General features: G+C 35.0%; 1 protein-coding gene across 6 annotated transcripts in view; it reads left to right on the top strand.

The window, feature by feature from the left end:
* The window catches only part of LOC131439041 (monocarboxylate transporter 14), a 67,153-nt gene extending 45,206 nt beyond the window's left edge, over nucleotides 1-21,947 (top strand). For 4 of the 6 annotated variants that reach the window (XM_058609559.1, XM_058609562.1, XM_058609560.1 and 1 more), the window contains exons 3-6: nucleotides 115-150; nucleotides 8,715-8,824; nucleotides 9,278-9,459; nucleotides 11,159-13,312. In XM_058609559.1, coding sequence (XP_058465542.1) covers nucleotides 115-150; nucleotides 8,715-8,824; nucleotides 9,278-9,459; nucleotides 11,159-11,556 — 726 coding nt within the window. In that variant the 3' untranslated portion in view covers nucleotides 11,557-13,312. Of the gene's footprint in view, nucleotides 1-114; nucleotides 151-8,714; nucleotides 8,825-9,277; nucleotides 9,460-11,158; nucleotides 13,313-20,742; nucleotides 20,853-20,918; nucleotides 21,101-21,167 lie in introns of those variants that run through there. The other 2 variants (XM_058609564.1, XM_058609563.1) reach the window with 2 other exon arrangements.
* Nucleotides 21,948-22,547: the final 600 nt, after the last annotated feature.

Raw genomic sequence — 22,547 nt, forward strand, 5'->3', positions numbered from 1 at the left:
ATTATTATGCTCATTTAGAACATTCGCCAATGAAACTATCGTAGTTGCAATTTCGTTTACTCCGTACTATTACTACTATTCTAAGAATAATTATTATATGTACTATTGAAACAGATATTCATTGTGCCTTCTCGTTCTGGTCGGTTGAGAGTAAGTGTTACGAACACCTCGTTAATCTCGCAAGTTCGATTTGTTATGGTGTTACACTCAGTTTCTAAACGATTGTTTCAAAATCCCCGTTTTCCCGCTCAGAAGTGTGCTTTTCCTGGTGCATTAATTGAAAGTAGATAATACCGCTTTGCATGCATGTGCTGACAGTTTATTCAATCATGAAAATGACGCCATCTACTTTGTACATGCAGTTAGTGTTGTGTAGGCCGTATAATAGATTGAGTTTATTTTATGTCGGAAGTGAAGGTAACAACAACAAAGATACACAAAACTATCTTTTTTCACTTGTTCGAAAATCGTATAAAACAAATACAAACGGAACTTTCATTCCTACCGACTTTTTATGAAGTCTATGTCATTGGGTCAATGACACTGGATTGCGAAACCAACACATCCGCATCTTTATTAAATTAATGATTGAAAAATTGGCATCAGAAATAGTTTGTGAGTTCTAATGAACTCTAGCTTCCCAAGCCACTCTGAGCTCGAGGCCACCAGTTCGAGAACAGTTTCGTGAGTTATTTTCCGTCGGAAATATTCCACCTCAAATAGTTATTTTTACACTAGTCTTGAATTACGAATTTTGATTATGAGACAGTCAAGCTTGGCCAAGGCTACAATATGTCTACATCATCGCCAACTCTTAGTATCAACTTTTTTCATTAATACTATTTTAAAAGTTTTTTCCTATATGATAATATAATTGAACTTATCCAATATGGATGAAGAATAATCAATCTTAAAACAAGCATACAATCTTAATATTAAAGTTTTTTTTTTAATTTTTTTAACATGTGGAAATGTCATACAGAGTAATAACCTTAGAATACTCTGTACCCCAGAAAATAAAGAAAAAAGAAAATTTCAAAGTAATTCAGAGACTTATTTTATGAAAAATAAATATTTCATAGTGAAATTGACCAAGCTTGAATATTATTATATAAGCTTCTTTCCAAGAGGTTTTGCAATGAAACTGTACCGGTTATTTGAAAATAATACATTAGAATTTAGTAATTTTAGAGTAATTTCAATTCTGAGGTTCAAATGCACCCCATGAAATCGTTTGCTAATAGAAGAAGTCACGAGAGCGTTCTATGGTTGAAGGTGTGTTCAACAACAAATGGGTGTGTGTCTGATTTGAACCGATTATTTGAAAACTTCAGCAGATCCGATTGGATCGAAGAAGTCACCTAAGCGCTAAACATTTTTGCAAAAAGTAAAAAAAGCGAAAAAGAAAAGTAAATTCAAAATTTTACGATTGGATTCATACTGACCTTCAATAATTTTCCTATGGTTTGTCAGATCCTTAGAATAAAACAAATAAAATGAGAGACAATTCCACCTAGGATTATGGTTCAGGGCATAAGTTGTTGTTCTAACAAGCCAATCGTTACATGTTAGAATGGTAATATGAACGGATTTTTTTAGAATTCATCTTTTCCGATGTTAAACTCCTGTCCTGAAATTTTAATAGAGGTTAGTTTACAACTATCCAATAATTTAGATAAAAGGAAAGCAAATAAACATAGAGAACCGAGTGTAATAATCAGAGCTTAAAATTGTCACGCATTCTCAATGAAAGAATCTAATCCAACAGTCTCATTCGTAAATGACCGACACCAGAATAAACGAAGAGAAGCGAAGCATTTTCCGTTTCTTATTGAAAAAAGAGAGAGTATAATCACAGACTAACAGACATGACAGTATGAGTAAATTCTTATAAAAAAAATTTTTCGTGATGCACTAGCTCCACCTATATTGTACTGCGCGAACTATTTACTATCTGTACACCCCTTGTGTTATGTAAAAGTTTTTTTACTAGTTGGTTTCCCCTCGTTTGTCAACACCGATCAGCTGCTTGCAGGGATGCCTGATTTCATCAAAATATTTGAAAATGAATCGTCACAATGAATTATTGGATTACGTTGATAATATATTTAACTTTTTCGCGATGTTGGAAGGTAACCATTTATTTGACTCAACGTTGTTCATCTAGACTATTTTTTATTGTGTTGGTAGTTTTCATTGAAATTAAGTGGCGGCAGACCAGAAGCAAGTAAATAATGTAACAAAACGGGTTCGATTATGTCTTGCGTTGGATGATGAGATGTAGGCACAATTATGTAAATAGTTTTGGCAATATGTATTAAATCTGTATCCTGCATGAAATTCGCATGGACGTATACAAATCAATACATTACAGGTAATTCTGTATGAATGGCCACTCTGTTGGTAAATGAAAAAAATAAACACAGTCTAGATGACAGACAGGATGTTTTTGATAGGGTAATGTGGCGCCATCATGACACATGTGAGTACTGTCCCAAATAAAGGAATATTCGAAATGACCGTTAAAATGATTGAAGAATCTAATTTGAGTGTCCTGTCTGTTAGTCTGTGGTATAATTGCCAACGTCACATTTTCCTCTATGACTCTCTGTGAATCAGCAGAATTTCAATTCCCATTCTTTCATCGATGTATTGAAAATCTGTAACGCTTGGCTATAAAGACTGACTAAAATATGACAAGAACCTCTTCGAAAACCAAAACTACTACAGATACGAGCACCAACAGGTAAAAGTCGTTGTGAAACCTGTTTCTGTCATTTTCGAATCTCAAAGCTTCGGTTGAATATCGATACTGCATGCTATGGGATTTTCACTGAAAACCACCAATGACTGAAAGAGTAAATAGAAGAAAGAACACAATTTAAAAACTACTTTTCCGCTTATGTCATTGACTGGACTTGGATTTCGTTCTCATAGTTTGCAAGCGAAGCTGAGAGTGACATAAATTTCTCGTCATTTTCATCTATTTTGAGTCAATGAAAATGACTTTTATTAGCTCTGGTAATTATGATGTAACAGAGCTATCAGCGAGACCAGTTGTAGCTTCTGTGGAGACATGGGTGCTTAAATGCACCTAAGGTGTATTTATAAAGATACCTGTGCATTTCGCATAACTGAATATCGAGTTTATTTTTTTTTAGAAGAAATCGCTCATTTTCGAGCTCTTCTATGAGCTACCCAAAATTAGTCAGAAAAAATTGACTGCCACTCAAATTTTGAGTAAATTACAATGACCGATTAGGGAGTTTATATTGGGTAGTAACTGAATCGTTCTCTACTCAAACCTTGACTTGATCATACAAAAATAGGTAGCGAGCATTGCCAAAGTTGGCATGACAACACTTTGGACAATCTTACATTCACCTAAACATTGAGGTTTCGACCCAAAATTAGGCAGCGGCTGGTAAGAGTGTATAGCGCTGTCAGTGAGAATAGGGATGTCGGATTTTTCAAATTACTCGATTATTCAATTATCGAGTATAATTTTCAAACTAATTTATTAAACTTTAATCAATTATCTGGTGGGTGAAAAACACTGGTGACGGGGATTGCTGTGGTTTTGAACATTCAAGCAAAAATGCAATATTCCAATGGCGTTTCATTGCCATTTGAAGACAAACACGAGAAAATGTCCTAAGTGCAAATGAGAGTTTCTTTTTGTTTACTTTCTCTTTCGATTATTACGGTCCTATCGGTAATCCCTCTCTTTACTTAGAATAACGACTGAACCCATCGACTTTCGATCTGTAGTTAAGAAATTGTTGGAAACTATAAGAATATGCCGTAATAATTGAAAGTAAAGTAAACAAAGAGAAACTGTCATTTGCACTTGGGATGTTCATCGAGATTTCTACTTGAAAGTGCAAAATCAGAGTAATCCACGCCACCAGTGTTTTTTTTTTTGTTTCCTAGCTAGCTTCCTAGCTTCCACGGTCGTGACAACTATTTTTGTTTTTGTCTTCCGGACATAACTTTGAGAAACTCCGGAGTATTTGGCAATATCTTGTTTCGAAATGTTGGGATGTCGGGTGAAGCTGGTCTCAACCTTTTTTTCTTTTTTCCCGTACTTGTTATCAAAAGTTAACCGATCCTTGAACTTTTGGAGTATTCTTGAGACGGCTGAATGGTAGATTTGAAAGTTTTTTCTCAAAATGCTTTGAGATAGCTCCACATTTTGTCACACCTCTCCACTTCTTCTAATTCTTCTTCTAGTTCTGGTTGGCGTCACCTCCCTTGAGATGAGGCCGATTTGATGGCACAGCAACTTAGCAACTATATTGCCAGTTAATTTTCGTTTATAGTCCAATGGACTTTTTTTTCACTAGACTACAAGCGAAAATCTCGCTGCGTGGATGCATCGAGTCATCAAAGTACGGTTAAAAATTCTTTCTTGCGAAATACTCGAATTTTCTCCGGACAAACACGACACAACGTGCTCACCCGTTGAGAGTTTCACCGGAAGTGACCTCTCCACTAAACTGTCTTCCATCTTAGCTACAACAAACTACACAATTCACAGTATGTAAACAATGCACTTCTAAGAGGAACTGTGCCAAATTTGATGACAGCTATACGGCAAATAAATTCGTAATTACTGCGAAAAGACGTATTAAAATAGTAACGTCGAAGAAACAGAATTCCAGGAACCATTTCGTGTAATATTCCAACTAAAAATATGCTAATGAATCGTGTTTTGCTGCATATTATGGACGTCATTTTCATGTAACGTTAGAGTAATGAAATGTTACACATCATTTCAAACTTAGTTTACGTGCAAACTTTCCGACGAAACATTACATGATTTTGTTTTGATGTGCAGTTGTGAATGTTATAATAATTTTGTTTCCGTACTTTATAATAACTTTCAAAAATGATATTGGTTTGAGTCTTGAAAATGCTGATTGCTGTATATCATGTTATGAAATGTCATTAATATTGCACTTTTGAGAAAGTTATCGGCAGCTGTCAGTATTTCTTATCTGGCTTATAGTTTAATTTTTTTCATTGATTGACATTTTTGATTGAGAACAATAAAAATACGATTGGAATGTCTCGTTACTGTTGAACTAAATTAAGCATGCTTTTCTATCTGCATCTGATATCAGTTTGGTGTATTCGTTTTCTTAGTTCGATAGTATGTATTTTGGGTATCATGAATCCTGATTAAATTAAAACGATATCGTATATTTGCATTATATACCGATATAGAAATACCATTACTAAAAACTATTGTGAAACTTATATTAAACCATGAAAGGTGAAAATTTTAGCAATAATAAGTTAGACGGAAATGGTTTGATTTCTGCATAAACAACGTTATTATAATACAGAAAGGTCAAAACAGAATTACCTATAATAGCTTTGCTAATGCCATTGCACATATGAAGTATGTTGTCAGAAAACAACTTTCATCCGAATTCATTTTTTATGAATTATTATTTAAAAAAAACTAATATGAATAGTCAAAAAAATGAAAAATTAAAATTACTGCTCAAAACAGTAATTGTTTGTCCGTAATGTGACGATAAATTTCACGTTTTACTACTTTTAGCTCCAATGATTGTTGTTTTAGCTTTGATGCGTCTCTCATCATTCTTCGTTGAAGTGCCGCATATATCTGAGTACAGTGAAATATGTGCAAATGTAATCTCATGCTGGTTTGTTCAGCAAATTCATAAAAGCGGTGCTGTTTAATCGATCTACTACTTGGTTGGTTATTCGATTCCAAATTTTATTTTACTTTCATTGAATTGTTCGTGGAGTTGAATTAGCCGAATATTTCAGAGCAATGAAGATATAATTTCAGAAATTCGATGGAGTTATTAATATGTCCCATAAAACACTTTTCATTTATTCATTTTATCACTCTAGTTTTCCGCTTAGTCACTGCAAATAACTTAAGCTAGGTATGGAAACCTATATGTGTATCATGTTTCATAAAGTTCGTGTTCTCCAATTCATCATATTCTATGGTACAATTCTTTTATAGCTGCTAGAATTATAGAAAGCTGCACTTCGATCATATTCGGTTTTTTTCACGTTCATGTCATGTTTTGATCATTATGAATTGGAGCAAACTGAACTGTCAAGATGTTCAGAAAAAAAATATCAGCATTACATCGGTATTACAATAACATTTTATTTGTTCTATTCGAGCACTAAATAAATATTTGCACCATAAAATCACTAATAATCCTTGCAAATTTTATATCTGCGCTATATAATCATATCAAACCATCTGTGGTGTCAAGCTAATTGAAGTGCTCATATGTATTTGCATTTTAAATCTTTGACTTAAACGCAATGTTAAGGTTACAAGTTAGGCAATATTACCTAATATTTATGGTTACCTGGGCGATGGGTCTAAATAACACATTTGAGTTGATGTTCTGGGTTCTTTATTAAAGGGTGATTTTTCAAGAGGTATTTGATTTGATTTTCAAAAAAAAAAACTTTAAAAAATGAGAAAATTGATGAAATTTTTATTGGAATCGATAGAACGATCAATATTATTTAATGTTTGAAGATGATTTCATTCAAATGTTGGCCGCGGTTCCGCTTTAGGTGACCCAATTTTGGCACACTCTCTCCAAAATATCGGTCGGTATTTCACGAATAATGCCATCGGCCCATAATCCACACCAAACAGTAACTTTTTTTGATGTGTTGGTAGCTCTTGCAATGCTTCTGGCTGGTGTTCACTGCAGATACGGCAATTTTACTTGTTGACGTGTCCATTCAACCAGAAATGAACTTCGTCACTGAACACAATTTTTTGATAAAAAATGGATCTTCCTCCAACTTTTCCAGCGCGCTGTCATGATTAAATTATATACCAAACGACAATTCATGATTGAATTATAAACCAAACTAAACAAGTTTGATAAAGACACAAGACACGATTTACGCGTGGTCCGTCAAATACAGTGTTACCAAAAAGATACCAGTAAAAAATCACCTTTCACTATCATTAAGGCCCAATTTATCTTGAAGGCTAGAAAGTCTTATCACAAGAAATATTTGAAATTATCTTCACAATGGAATTAAGGAACAAAAGCTTTTCAAAATACTAACTTACTACACTCACTTAAGATTGAATGCTCGAAAACTAGATGTAAGAGGAGCGGGTTTTCTGAATCTGGCTCTGAAGATGTTACTGACTTACAGCGAACAAGAAAATTCAAATGCGTTTCTTTAACTAGAAGTTTTTATTCGTTGTTTGAACAGAAAAGTACTTCAACAAGCTTCAAACCAGAATTGCACATTTCCAGTTCTTCCAATTAACTATTTACACATATATTTTTTCACAGAAAATGTCGCAGTTTTACTTTTGTGTTCTTTGTGAGTGAGATAAGTGATGTGATTGTTTTTGATTTTAAAACAACATGTATGAGAATAAAACACAAATATTTACCATCGAGATATTACTGAGCCGAAACTATATTTTAGTCGTTTTTGCTAGAGATAGGTTAGTTTTTTCGAACGAACAATTATGGGTATAAAAACTAGGTTCAAAGCTCATCCGAATATTAGTGCAATGGTGTTAAATTTAGGCACAAAACTGACCTCAAACAAGCGTTTTGACAGTAGTTAGAATCGAAACTAGGACGCCAAAGCTACGTCCAGCGAAAACGACAGTATTGTGTCTAGATTTTGGTAATTACACAGATAACAGATATACAGGTTCTCTTCAAAATCCAGTGAAGATTTCAAAGTTGCTATACGACTATTCGCCGCGATCTTTCCAAATGTTCCACTACGTTCCGGAACGATAACAAAATCCTCCTACCTGTTAAAGAAATATTCCAACTACAAAAATTTTAGCAGTTATCACACGATTTCCTTCAGACAGAGTTAAAGACTACTTTTCTCCATGTCGCATAAATCACACGAGAATTCGATCGGAACAAAACAAAAACAAACTTGTCTATTTAACCAACAGCAAAACAAAAATCTAACGCGAGGAGAATGTTGCACCCAAAATTGTGTCTCATGTGAATGCGGCACCCGAATCGTGGTGGCACCTAGTGTCGATTGTGGTGACATCTGCAAGTGTTCGCCATGCTAAAGGAGCAAATTTTACACACAATGGATATGTGAGCCTGTATATCTGTTTTCTGTGGTAATCATATGAAGCATGAATCAACGAAAAATCTCTATTTCTATGTTTAATGTTTAACATTTCCTCAACATTGGTTATTCTTAGATTATAAAAATTGAATTGGAATTGTAAAATATTATGATATCTGGTATTCTTTTCGTGCATGATACAGACTTACAATTCTTTGTTGTATATGGTGTGAACTCGGTATGAACTGTCATGGACAATAACTTTGGCGAAGGCACTGTTTTTATCATATCTTGTTTTATTTAAGACCTATTTTTAAAATTATAACATACTTCTGGTCAGGTGTAGGTAAAACTGAATCAGAGTCCTCGCTAAAGTTGTCTCAAATATCGGTGATCTGCTTCAATAACACTTGGGTATTTGCTTGAATGGCGACAGTAGTTTGAGAAGTATTGCTTTACTCCGATAGGATTCGGTAGCTAGGCTTGCTAAATCTTAACACCGGTAGATTGTTCTATTGGATTATGGTTCTATATTCTATTGGATTTTTATGCCGAAACAGAAAGTCAATGATTGTAAATTTAATATTTTTCTTCTACTTCTACTACTGCTACTCCATTTCCAGACCTGGTACGACGGTTTCATCGATGCGATAAAGACGATGTTCGATTTTTCATTGTTCTTAGAATTCAAATTTGGCATGTTGTCACTATCGACCTTGCTACTGTTTACCTGGTAAGAAATTCAACAAGCTCTTTGGGTTAGTCATATGTTGAGCCATTACTAGAGCATTATAGGTTCTTGAAATTCGGTTGGGGCTCAATGGCTCACACGATTTGTCGGAACATTCATGTATTGTTGAGTACATTGAACTTTACCCCTTTTGTTCAGACGTTTCCGTTTTTGTAATTTTCATTCGTTATCCAAGAACTGTTGGAACTGCTTTTCAAGAAGCTATGTTTAGTATCCCATTCCCTGAAAAGAGTTGGATGTATGTCCCACCGAATTTCCAGACTTGATAATAGCCTTCCGTCTTATATGTAATCGATTTGGTATTCATAAGTGAGTAACTTAGAATTTTGATATAGATGCAACAGTAGTGATAGCAACAACCTCTTAATTCTAAGTTACTCGAGTTTCGCAAACAAAAACCTGTCATGACAAGTAAAAGGTTTCGCGTCCCTCCAGGTACATCATACCCTATTTCTACATCCCTGACTTCATGCTGCTGCACGGCTACAGTGAACAAGAGGGAGCCAACATGATATCGATCATCGGTGTTGCCAGTATGGTTGGTATGGTTGTTCTCGGGTGGCTCGGTGATCAACTCTGGGTAGATGTCACCAAGTACTATGGCGTCTGTTTGGGATGTGAGTGTTACCGTGTATTCTAGTGTTATGATCTTATGAGCTTATGATCATCCGGAAGTCTTGCGTGGTGGTGTAATTTCAGGATTTGAGGCCCTTGCTAACAAAACTTTGTTTATCATTCATTTTTTCGGATTGTAGGAATCCATTATTGTCGGATAATTGAACTTATTACGAGTACAACATTTGCAGTAAACCTTTTCGTAGTATTTCCTTTTCAAACACAATGAACTTCTGAGATCTCGTTTCTGCGAAACCAAAGCATGAACTGAGCTGAAGTAGATCGCCCGTAGTTGCCAACCAAATAATTGAAGCTTGGGAGAAGCAAATCATTTCACTGTACATACCCACTCACTCCTAACTTTCTAATAAATGATCAATAACGACGCTGGCTACGACCAAAAACTGTGCTACTAAGAGAAAGGAAGGAATGTTAGTCCGATACTCGTTGTTTCTAGAGAACGCGGGTACCACTGTATCTCCACGAGCATCACGGGATAGGAGATTTGTTAGTAGGGGGGAAAAGGGATCCGGATATGTTTTGGTAAACAATATGATCTCAACAAAACCTGATTTTCGATACTCAGGAGAAATATAATAAGTAAGAAAAATATAAAATATTTCCAAGGAACGATCTCACCAGTATCCTTTTTTTCCACTCGGTCTGCTGTCAACAACGCGAGATGAAACACGACCACTGAAAGAATAAAATAAAAACACTCGCGAATGGGTCCTTTGCAGAACAAACCCTAGAACTTCAGTCTGAATGACACGATCGACTTGAAAATTTTCACACATTCCATAGAAATCCGACAACACCGACAATGACATGCAGACGGCGCTTCGATCGGTTAACAGGTTAACATCGTTGAATTTTGGGGTGGTAAATTCTCAGTTCCCGCCGCTTGAGCATCTTTAGATTCACGGATCAACACTATTCAATGAATAGCACTCTCACTACTAAACACACATTTGTTACATCTGCATTTTCACTAAAAATAACTGTTTCAACCAAATTTTTAACTATACGTATTAAACAACACATTCAAATTATACTTTTTTGAGAGTAGCACCAGGACAAGGCATCGGACTTCCAGTGATGCCAACTCTCCACTCCTCGTTTCTGCGAAACCGAAACATGTTCCAGAAACTAGGAAATGATTCCTAACTTTCCTTAGTTGTGGAACGTGCAAATTTAAGGAGAGGACAAATGTCCCGTACAGATTTTTTTTTAACAAAATGAATAAATAATTGTTTGTTATTTACTTCGAGCAATGAACTCAAGCTTGAAAGACTTGTTATATGAATTCAAAAGTAGTGCATTATCGGAAAATAATCATGCTCTTTTTAAGGCTGAAACTAGCCATGGACATAACAATAACCATAAAAAAAACTTTGTCGCTCCGTGCATGCTAAACTTTGACAGATGGAGAATTTTTCCAGTTTTTGTCCGGATTTACCTGTTTCGAAAATCAATAGAATTTATAACTTCATAACAAGATTACATTCTTTAATCATGTATGTACTCACTTCTGGTGAGAGGACTTGCGCTCCAAAAATCCCTAAACCGAACTTCGGTCCATGAATCAAGTTTCTCTACATGCCTGTACAAATCCTGAAATCGCAATACCGCCATGTTCTTCCATAGGCCAAAAGACCACAACCAAAGTGAATGATCATGCTTATACTTTCCACCTAACAGTTTGTGGGCTTTCGGTGGCTTGCGTTCCGATCTGTGTCACCAACTACTACATCATGGCGATTTTGAGCATCGTGTTTGGATTTACCTTTGCCAGTACCTATTCCTTCACGCCCATTATTGTCGTTCGGCTGGTGAGCCTGGACGATTTCACCATCGCGTATGGACTGTGCCTGCTGATACAGGGCATCGGGAGTTTGATAGGACCACCGCTGGCCGGGCTGATGTACGATTTAACCGAGCGTTGGGATATGGCCTTCTACGTGGGTGGTTTCTTCCTCATACTGTCCGGAGTGTGCTCCTGGGCCGTTGGATACCTGCCGGCTACTCCTGATGATGATGATGATGATGATGACGACGAAAAGGACAACGAAGCATTAAGCTCGACCATTACTGAATAGAATACGAAAAAAAATCTCGTTTGTCGCTTATGGAATCAGTACTTATGACGTTTGTTTTCCTGTAGAAGTATTAACGTTAATATTCTTCCTAGTGATATTTCCCACGTGACAAAAGCAGTTCAGCTACCTCAAACATTTTAAAACCCGATTTTATACTCTCTTTTTTAGACATCATGAGCTGAGGGTAAACACATTTTTTTATTTTGTTTTTGCGAAAGCTAGTGCCTTTTGAATTTTACTACGTGTTAGCAAGAATACTATTTAAAATTTTCTTTGTTATTCGTTTTGAAAGTAAGTCTGGGGAGTACTCTAGGTTGAATAAACTCGAGTACATCGGGCATTATTTGGAAATGTTTGAGATGCCGCTATAAGAATCAAATCAGTTTTTAGTATGTAGTGATTTTTATTAAATGGTTCATATGCCGCTTCCAACATACGAATGTGGTTTCAGTTGTACTCGAGTGGCGATATCGATAGATGAATCGCAAGAACTACTTTAAACAATATATAGGTGCATAACTAATATATGTAAGGTCCAATGTCGAATTATGTAGCCAGTTTGTTTGGAATTGATTGAATTTATTAAATACAGGTAATTATTTTGCACTACAGGTAGAAAGATGAGATTAGACAATATAATGTTCAGGTTCATTCAATTTAACTTTAGGCATAATTACCTTTAGAAAATATAGAAACAAAAAAACTACAGTAAAATTGAACTTCTTTTTTTCAAAAATGTTTAGGTGATAAAACTAGGCACTGATAATTAAATTATATTGAACGTTACAAGACAACGATGGCTAGAACAGACATATTCTCAATATTTATATAATCAAGTACTTACATTACACCTCCATCTGTTCATTACGTTTTTCATGGTTATAAATCTATATTCTTTTTGGAAAAAATTAACAATAAGTTGCATAATTTATTTCCGAAAGTCCTAAACTGTAATGCATTTCAGTCTCAATAAAACTTTTCTTGAAGAAGTGGCAGTAAACATGAACAACATACAATGCATTCACTGAATCAATTTGACCCAGAAGTAAGTTTCCTGCTTTTGTTTCAAATCATTGGCTTTAGTTTTAATAAATGGTTTTTACTCACCTTTACAATAATGAATTTCTCGTTTTTTTTGAATACCAGAATAAATCGAGCCCTTAACCAATTTAAATTAATTTAACCAGAACTGTACCATGTGGCCATGCGTTGTTGTGATTTGAGCTATTTTTCCCTCGATGATTGCGTTAAACGAATTTGGTGTGTGTTTTGTACATTCGAGATAAGCATAAAGAATTATCATTTAGATTGTCATTCAAAACTATCACTCACTGAGGCACGTCACAAAACACAATATTCAATTCAATTCTATCTTCTGGGTAAGTTACGGTGTATTTTAGGTGCAAGAAAATGTTTTTATATTTTGTCATGCTCAATAATGTAACAATCTTGAACCTGTACCAAAATTTAATAAACGTCTTATATTACCTATTTTCAAACATTTTCAATTATTAGGAGCTCTTCTTGTCTTCAACCTAAATACCCTATATCCCCTGTAATTGATGAATGAGAAAACCGCAGAAGAAAAAACAGTCTCGTGAGTTTTTATTGATATTACCCCAGAACGACCCTATAGAAGGTGACTTTAATTTCCTCGGAAACCTCACCCAACCACTCCTATTTCAATTCTAATAATTTCTTTATCAGCCTCTTTGAAAATTCATTCAATATATACCAATACAATTTCATTACTTATGTTTACAATTATTTATATTGTATTATATTATAATTATATTACATTAAAAAAGAGATCTTCGAGGTAAGTATGATCGATTTTGTATTGCAGAAAGAAAAAAAGTAGCAATTTTCTTAAAGTACCTAAAGTAAATTTGCATACCTTGCGTTGTTTTTTTTTAATAACTATTTATTGGGATATGAGTTAAAATTAAATTATTTAGATTTAAATTGGGTGTTCAGCCACAAGTGGTGACTTACCAGCCCTATTATATATATATATATGATTTGCTTATTACCATGAGAACATTATTTGCTTCCGCAATTCTGAGATTTTTGTGTAGGGAAAATTCTAAACCTACTTGTATTGTGTAATGGGGAAAAGGAACTTATATACTAACTTACTAACTAATACAGAGAGCGAATCGATTCAATTGAAGATTGCATCGATTTTTGTCGGAATTTTCTTATAATATTATGTGACATTACATCTAATGGTTCTATATTTGTGAGTCTGCGTAACTCATTTGTACTAAACAAGGGAGGACGCTTCAAAATCATTTTCAGAATTTTATTCTGAATCCTTTGAAGCGTTTTCTTCCTGGTGGAACAACAACTTGACCATGCATAAAGCATGGCTGGTCTGAAAATTTGTTTATAAATTAACAATTTGTTTTTTTGACAGAGCTTAGAATTTCTGTTTATAAGAGGATATAAACATTTAATATATTTATTACACTTTGCCTGGATTCCTTCAATGATTTCTGACAACCAACGGGTAGATTTGGAAGATCAGAGATGGAGATCAGAAGTGAAAATATTATACAAGTTTGGAGCTACGCTCGAACCCTGCGGAACACCGGCTCGTACGGGTAGCAATTCAGATTTACAATTCTGATAGCTAACCTAAAGAGTACGATCAATTTAATAATTTTGAATCATTTCGATCAAATAAATAGGAAACTGGAAATCAGACATTTTTGCTATTAAACCTTTGTGCCAAACACTGTCGAATGCTTTTTCTATGTCTAAAAGAGCAACTCCAGTGGATAACCCAGAAGATTTATTTGCTTTTATCATGTTCGTTACTCTGACAAGTTGCTGAGTAGTTGAATGTTCATGACGAAATCCAAACTGCTCTGGTAAAAAAATTGAATTCCTATTTATATGAGACATCATTCTCAACAAGATAATTTTTTCAAAAAGTTTACTGATAGAAGAAAGTAAGCTAATTGGTCGATAACTTGATGTTTCTGCTGGGTTTTTATCAGGTTTGGGGATAGGAATTACTTTAGCGTTTTTCCATCATTTTGGAAAGTAAGCTAATGAAAAACACTTGTTGAAAATTTTAACCAGGAGTCTCAAGGCAACATCGGGAAGATTTTTAATAAGAATATTAAAAATTCCATCTTTTCCAGGAGCCTTCATGTTTTTAAGTTTCCTAATAATTGATTTAATTTCATCAAAATTCGTCTCAATAATGTCATCTTGTAATAACACTTGGGTTGAAATATGATCATATTTCAGTGAGATTTCATTTTCAATAGGACTCACAACGTTCAAATTAAAATTGTGGAAACTCTGGAACTGCTGAGCAAGTTCTTGAGCTTTTTCGCCATTCGTAAGAAGGTTTCTGAGGTTTCTTAAGAACCTTAGAAAGTTTCCAGAAAGGTTTAGAATATGATTTAATTTGTTCAACTTCTTTAGCGAAATTTTCATTTCGCAAAAGAGTAAATCTATGTTTAATTTATTTTGTAAATCCTTAACTATGTTTTTCATAGCAGGATCACGAGAACGTTGATATTGACGTCGAAGAACATTCTTCAACCGAATGAGCAGTTGAAGATTGTCATCGATGATAGGAGAATTTAATTTAGTTTGAGCTTTGGGAACTGAAAGATTTCTAGCTTCGATAATATAATGATTCAAATTATCAATTGCTGTGTCGATGTCCGCAGAATTTTCTAAAATAGTTTCATGATCCACATGATTTTCAATGTGAGATCTGTAATCCAACCAATTAGCTCTATGATAGTTGAAAATAGAACTAATTGGATTAATTAAAGCTTCGTTGGAAAGTCTGAATGTTCCAGGAAGATGATTTGAGTCAAAGTCAGCATGTGTAATCGGTTCACTACAAATGTGACTTTGATCTGTTAGAACCAGATCAATTGTAGACGGGTTTTTCACGGAAGAGAAACAAGTCGGATTACTGGGATGAAGTATTTTACCATTACTGTTATTTTGCCTACAATTCCACTGGACATGCTTAGCATTTAAGTCCACTATTACGAAAAATTTCGGTCGATATCTTGTGAGTATTTGCAAATCGCCTTTAAAGAAATTTAATTGGTCGCCGGTGCATTGGAATGGCAAATATGCTCCACCGATGAAATAAATTCCATGAATGGTTTCAACTTCGATTCCCAAGCTTTCAATAACTTTAGTATTGAAAGAAAGTAAAATTCGATGTTTAATTTGCCGTTGGACAAACATGGCAACTCCACCACCCATTCCAGTAAACCTGTCAAATCGATGAACCACATAATGTGGATTGCTTTTCAATTTGACATTTGGTTTAAGAAAAGTTTCTGTCACAGTGGCAATATGAATTTTGTGAATTTTGAGAAAATTATAAAATTCATCTTCACTCGATTTCAAAGATTCCAATTTAAAATATTCGAATAATTATAACATCACTGTTAAATTGAAAATTCATTATAATATTATTTGCAAATTGCCATCCGATTTGAAATGCTTCAAAAAGTGATGAAGTCGAATACATTCGGATGATCATTTGAAAAGGTTAATCTTGTAGGTAGATCATTTTATTTTCAGTTATATCGCCTAAATCAACTTCATTTAAAGAAGCGAATGGCATTGAAGGAATATTTGTAGGTAGACTGCCATTAGAAGAAGATGATATGGCCGATCTACCTATTAATAAAATGTTTTCGTTAGAAGATGAACTGCAAGGCGGTCCTGTGTTTTGATTATTTACATTAGAAGAATTAAGTGGTAGATTTCTACCTGTTATACTAGCATAACTGACATTAGAAGAAGATGATGACGAGGTCGATCTACCTGTTAATAAATTGTTTTCGTTACAAGAAGGATTGGCAGGCGTACCTGTTTTTTGTTTTAAATTCGAAGAAATAAGTGCCTTACAAGAATTAGACGTGGCATTTGTAACGGTTTTTTGATTTTCAGGTATGTTCTGTAAATTTAAGATCGTTGATTTGACTTGTTGTCTAAGCAAACGAGCGTTTAAAATTCTTTCCCTGACATGACATTTCAATTAATTGGATTTATGATTTCCATCGCAATTTGAACATGAAAATTTATCAGTGGTTTCATTCATTGGATAAACGTCTTTCTAATGCGATTTACCACAATTCAAACACCGTATATCCATATGACAATTTTTGGTTCCATGACCGAAGCCTTGGCAACGACGACATTGCGTTAAGTTTGCAATACGATTATGCCGTTCCCAATGAATTTTAATGTGGGAAATGAAACGTACTTTTTCTAAAGTTTTCAAATTGTTTACATCACTTCGATTGAAGTGTATTAGGTAAAGTTCATGGGAAATTCCAGAGCGTTGTTTAGAAGTACCATTCGCTCTTTTTTTCATAAGTATTACTTGGGAAGGGGAAAAATCAAGCATTTCTTTTAGTTCATTTTTAATTTCATCAGTACTTTGATCATTTGATAAGCCTTTCAAGACAGCCTTGAAGGGTCTGTCTGATTTTAAATCATATGAATAAAATTTATGAAGTTTCTCGGACAAATATCGAATAAGACGTTCGTAATCTTCCAATCCATCAACCAAGACTCGACATTCTCCTCTTCGTCCGATTTGAAATGAGACTTTTACTTCCGGGAGAAAAGTAGAAAGCTCAATCCGGAATGCTTTGAAGTGGGAAATCATCACCGTCACTGGTGGCATAGATTGATGATTCTTCCCAGAACGACTAGCGTCCGTTTTTAGAATTTTTGAAGAATTTTTTTCTATGTCGCTACAATCGGATTCAGAAAGAATCTCGTAAATATTGTTTGACGGCATAGGATCAACGGAAGGGAAATCCGTCCGTTGTCTTTTATTTTTACATTCAGATTCTATAAGATCGTGAATGTTATTAGAAAAATGTTGAATAACGGATTGTGATTTATTCCGTATTGAATTATTTTTAACCTTAGGCTTGTTGACTTTCCGGTTGAACGCATGCATTTTTGAAATGAATGAAATTTTAAATTAAATTAACTAGGCTAAATTAGTCTTCGATTAGACTCCTAGTTTGGAAAAGTGTAGATAAAGACTGATTAGTTCGAAAAATAGTTCTTTGAATAGCTAGCCTTAAAAAGGCTAATTAATTTCTTAGTCACTCTAATATCACTCTTTGTATCACTTAGTCACTCTAATATCACTCTTTGTATAGCCTTGAGAAAGGCTGACTAATTGTTAGTCTTTAAAAAGACTGTTAGTGATTCAGGTAGCCTTGAATCAATGAAACTCTAGGTAGCCAGAAAAAATTTCCAGGAGCCAAGAGCTAACGCGTGCGGTGCGAACGACTGTTCAACACCGACTATCTTGCGTTGTTGATAATCGAATTGACATTACCTGTAAATGACGATTATCTGGTTTAAAACTTGACTTGGTTTTACTTATAGAAATATACGATGTTGATAGGAATGCCTAAATATTAATATGCAATTTAGCAGATGTCAACTTTTTAATTGGGTAACGGCTCCAGTAATCATCTCATATACGTTAGAGTAAGATTTGCGTTGATTAAAACTTTATACTGTAGGAATATCTATCCAGTACATGGAAAACTTGTTTTACAATCAACTCTAATGTTCTTCAACATACTTTCATCAACATGAAATGGCCACTACGAAACTGACATAAATGACGTTCAATTGCCATTGAAGATTTTCAACATGAAATGTTCCTGGTGAAATGAAGAGGATTTTTGTTTTGCGTTTTGCTGTCTTCGTTCTCAGCCAAGCGACAGCATTCGAATACATCGATTTCGTTCATTAAATTAACATTAAATTAACAACATTTTAGTTGAAACAACCATGGCGTGAAACAAAAATTGCAATACTGAAATTTTGTGATCATTGGGTTCTCCGTGTATGACAGATTGCAATTTATATGCGCTATCCTGTATTTCCGAAACCGAAAGTCAGATCTGGATGAAATTCTATATAATCTTATGGAAACATAATACATTTCATTTGTATTATGGAAACATGATATTTTTGAATTTGCGAAGATCAGTCTGGCCGTTTCTAAGAAATTGGAGTGATTTCCGGTTTGGAACATGCGAGCACTGTCCCGGTGCTTCCGGAACCAGGAACGATGATCCGGTATACCCAAAATCAACGTATTTCAACTAACCAAACCTGCCTGATTAAATAATTATACTGCTATTTGAACGTATTTGGTTTGATTTTTCGTTTCATATATAAAAACACGCTACTGAAAATGAAATTATTGCCTGTAATTCCTGAACGACTTTCTGTATCCGGATGAGATTCGGTTGAACTACATGGAGTTGCAAGACCTAAGATTGTGAAAATTGCATTTTGCACATTTTCCCCCGTAAGTCGGATCTAGATAAAATTCAATAGCAAAATAGAAAATCGGTTGAGCGGTCCGTGAGAAAATTGTGCACTTATTCATTATTTTTTTTGCACATTTTACCACGTTACTCCCGAGCCGAAAGTCCGATCCGGGTTAAATTCAATAGCAACCTATGGGACCAAGAGACCTTCTATTTGAATTTAGGTTTATGAAAATCGGTCCAGCCTTCTCTGAGAAAATCTAGTGCACATTTTGGTTACATACACACATACATACACACATACATTTTTTCGTACTCGACGAACTGAGTAGAATAGTATATGACACTCGGTCCTCCGGACACTAGAATTCTTTGAACGAATAAAGCTAAAACATTGTTTCCTAGCCGGTCTGAATAATGAATTCTCACTAGACTGCTCGATTTTGAGTGCTCGATCAACCCGTTTGACAGTATCATTATAAATGAAATTGAATTGTCGCACTTTGTATGAATGCGTTAATGTAAAAGTCAGATGAGTCACGCCATTCTATTACACTTCAGCTAGAGGAATAGACGATGCAAACCAAAGTAGGTTTGCAGTTAATATCAACCGTTTATGTTGGGATTTAATGTAGAATTGACTTCAACTGAATAAGAAATTCCGGACCTAACAAAGAAAAAGTCGATTTTTCTCGTGAAAACTTATTTATTCTGCAGTATAATCTCCATCTAGACCGAAACACTTGACCCAACGGTCCTCCAACATTTTGAAAAAATAAAAAGATTTGTCAAGGCCGTCCAAATAGGCTTTGGAACATTTCTTTCCCTGGAGAAACCTTTTCAGGTTTGGAAATAGATAATATTCGCTGGGGGCCTGGTCTGGAGAATACGAGCGATGGTGGATAGATTGTCATGAAATTCGGTATTCGGCCATCTAGAGGCTTGTTCTCAAAGAAAATATACACGGTTCGAAATTATTTCGGTGAAAGGCTCCTTTTCATTTCATGTAGCAGAATTACGTTATCGAAACTACCCCCAGAGGACAAAAGATCAGTTACAATAAAAACAAAAGAGGACAAAAGATCAGTTACAATAAAAAAATAGTTTCTATCAGTCTTTTATAGATCAAACTTTATCGGCTCTAAGGAGAATAGTAATGTGAGTACACTAGACATACACAGGTTAAAATGCAGGTAAATTCTTGGGTATGAGGTAAATTTTGAACAATTAGTTTTACATTTACTCAGACCCGTACCCAGGATTTCAGTTCGGGAGGGGCCCAAGGTAAAAAATATCATGTTACTGAAGACTGCTTTTGTACCTAATTCTCGGTGTGCCTCTTACGGGTGTTTTTAACAGACACTTTAAACTTTTCCATTGGATCTGTTATTGTATTACATTTCTTCACGTTTACTGTCTTGTTATTTCTGCAACACATGTCTTAGACCTTCTAAATAATTATATATCGGTTTTTGATTTCGGGAGGGGCCTTGGCCCCTCGGCCCCCCCCCCCCCCCCCCCCCCTCTGGGTACGTGACTGCATTTACTCAATTTTAAAGACAAAAGATGAGCAGTCTCCCAAACATAACATCTTGCTTCCAAAAATATTAAAACTACTGCGAAAAATTAAAACTACTACTACTATGTTCGGGTCCCATTGAGTCAGGAAATGAGAAAAATTATATGTATATAGTATTTTTGAAAAAGACTTTCAAAATAAGAAATAATAGCTTAGTCAACATTATCATCAAAGAAAGTGTTCGTTTATCAAAAATTTTGTTCGCTTTTGTGTTAGTTTAATTTTTTTTTTATTCTTGTAGTGCATACATTCAATCTACAACGTAGAGATGCTAATTTTTTTATACCGTACTTGCAGGCCTGGTACGAAACGTTCATCAGTGCCATGAAGACCATGTTCGACTTTTCCTTGTTTTTCGAGTTCAAGTTTTGCATGATGTCTATATCGACATTACTGCTGTTCACATGGTAAACATAACATATTACGATCTTTCCAACGTATCAAAATATTATAACTTGGAATTTGCCCCACAGGTATATTATCCCGTATTTCTACATCCCTGATTTTATGATAACACACGGATTCAGTGAACAAGATGGAGCGAACATGATCTCGGTCATCGGTGTTACGCAGACAATCGGAATGGTTGGATTGGGCTGGCTCGGAGATCAACCCTGGGTTGACGTTGCCAAAACCTACGCCGTTTGCCTAGCGTGTGAGTATCATGTCTCCCGATGAAAGGGTAGACCAACTTTCTAAAATCCATGTTTTTTTTGCTTTAGTATGCGGTCTATCGATCTTCGCGGTACCATTCGTAGTGTCCAACTATTATATGATGGTACTAACTAGCTTGCTGTTTGGAGCTACTTTCGCAAGTACCTTCTCCTTCACCCCGATCATTATGGTACGGCTGGTAAGTTTGGATGATTTCACCATCGCCTACGGATTGTGTCTACTGGTTCAAGGCATCGGAAGTTTGCTGGGGCCTCCATTGGCTGGAATGATGTACGACATCACCGAACGGTGGGACTCCGCCTTCTACGCCGGAGGATTTTTTGTTGTACTATCAGCAGTATGTGCCTGGTCCATCGGAACGCTGGCACCAGTCAAGGACGACGATGAGGAGGACGAAAAAAATAGCGAAGCCTTCATCTCTACCGTTTCAGAGTAGAACCGTTGCCATTTGTTAGAGTCACGAAATAATATTTTAACATAGCTCTTCATATACAGTCTAGTGCCTTCACAAACTTTTTGGCACACTGATTACTGGTTGATACTATTGATTTCACTTACATGTCCTCTTTAATCATTAAATAGTATATTAGAATAAATTACCTTAAAATGGTCAAACAAAGATTAGTTCATTTGAAATGAAATAACATATTTATGAATATTTGCACTTATTTGTGGCAAGTATTTTCTATGTTTTTAGCAAACATATTGTAGCAGTTTTACATGATGAAATTTTATATAAGGTGTTACTTAATATTGTATCCTTAAGTTACTATTGCAAATAAGACTAGTCTATCGTTGTGCATATTCATAAATACCGATAAAAGTCTATTGAAATTCTACAATATAAAAACGTTTTCTTCAAAATCATGAAATATATAAAAACAAAAAAAACAAAAATCCTTGTATGAAAATTTTTATCTATCAGTACGACATATGGTGACAACACATATTGGAAAACATTTTAAACTGACCATAAATCCTAAAGGGTGTTTTTTTGCTAGTGTCATTTTGACAACACTGTTTTTGACAGATAACGCGTTAATCGTGTCCTGTGTCATTGTCCAACTTGTTCAGTTTGGTCTATAATTTTAACATGAATCGTTGTTTTGTCTTTAATTTAATCATGAATGGGCATAGACAAAATTGGAGGAAGATCCACTTCTTTATCTAAAATTGTGTTCAGTGATACGTCAACAAGCATCTGGAGTGAAGACCAGCCAGAAGCATTGTAAAAACTACTACTGGGTTATTCGTGAAATACCGGCCGAAATGTTGGAGAGAGTGTTCCAAAATTAGACCTTGTCCATGGGCCATCTAAAGCGGAGCCGTTTTCGAACATTAAATTATATCGATCGTTCTATCGATTCAAATATATTATATATCAGTATGGATCACTTTAACGAATCCAATACAAATCGAAAAAGACA

This window comes from Malaya genurostris, chromosome 3 (assembly GCF_030247185.1).
Source record: "Malaya genurostris strain Urasoe2022 chromosome 3, Malgen_1.1, whole genome shotgun sequence".
In the NCBI taxonomy this organism is placed as follows: domain Eukaryota; kingdom Metazoa; phylum Arthropoda; class Insecta; order Diptera; family Culicidae; genus Malaya; species Malaya genurostris.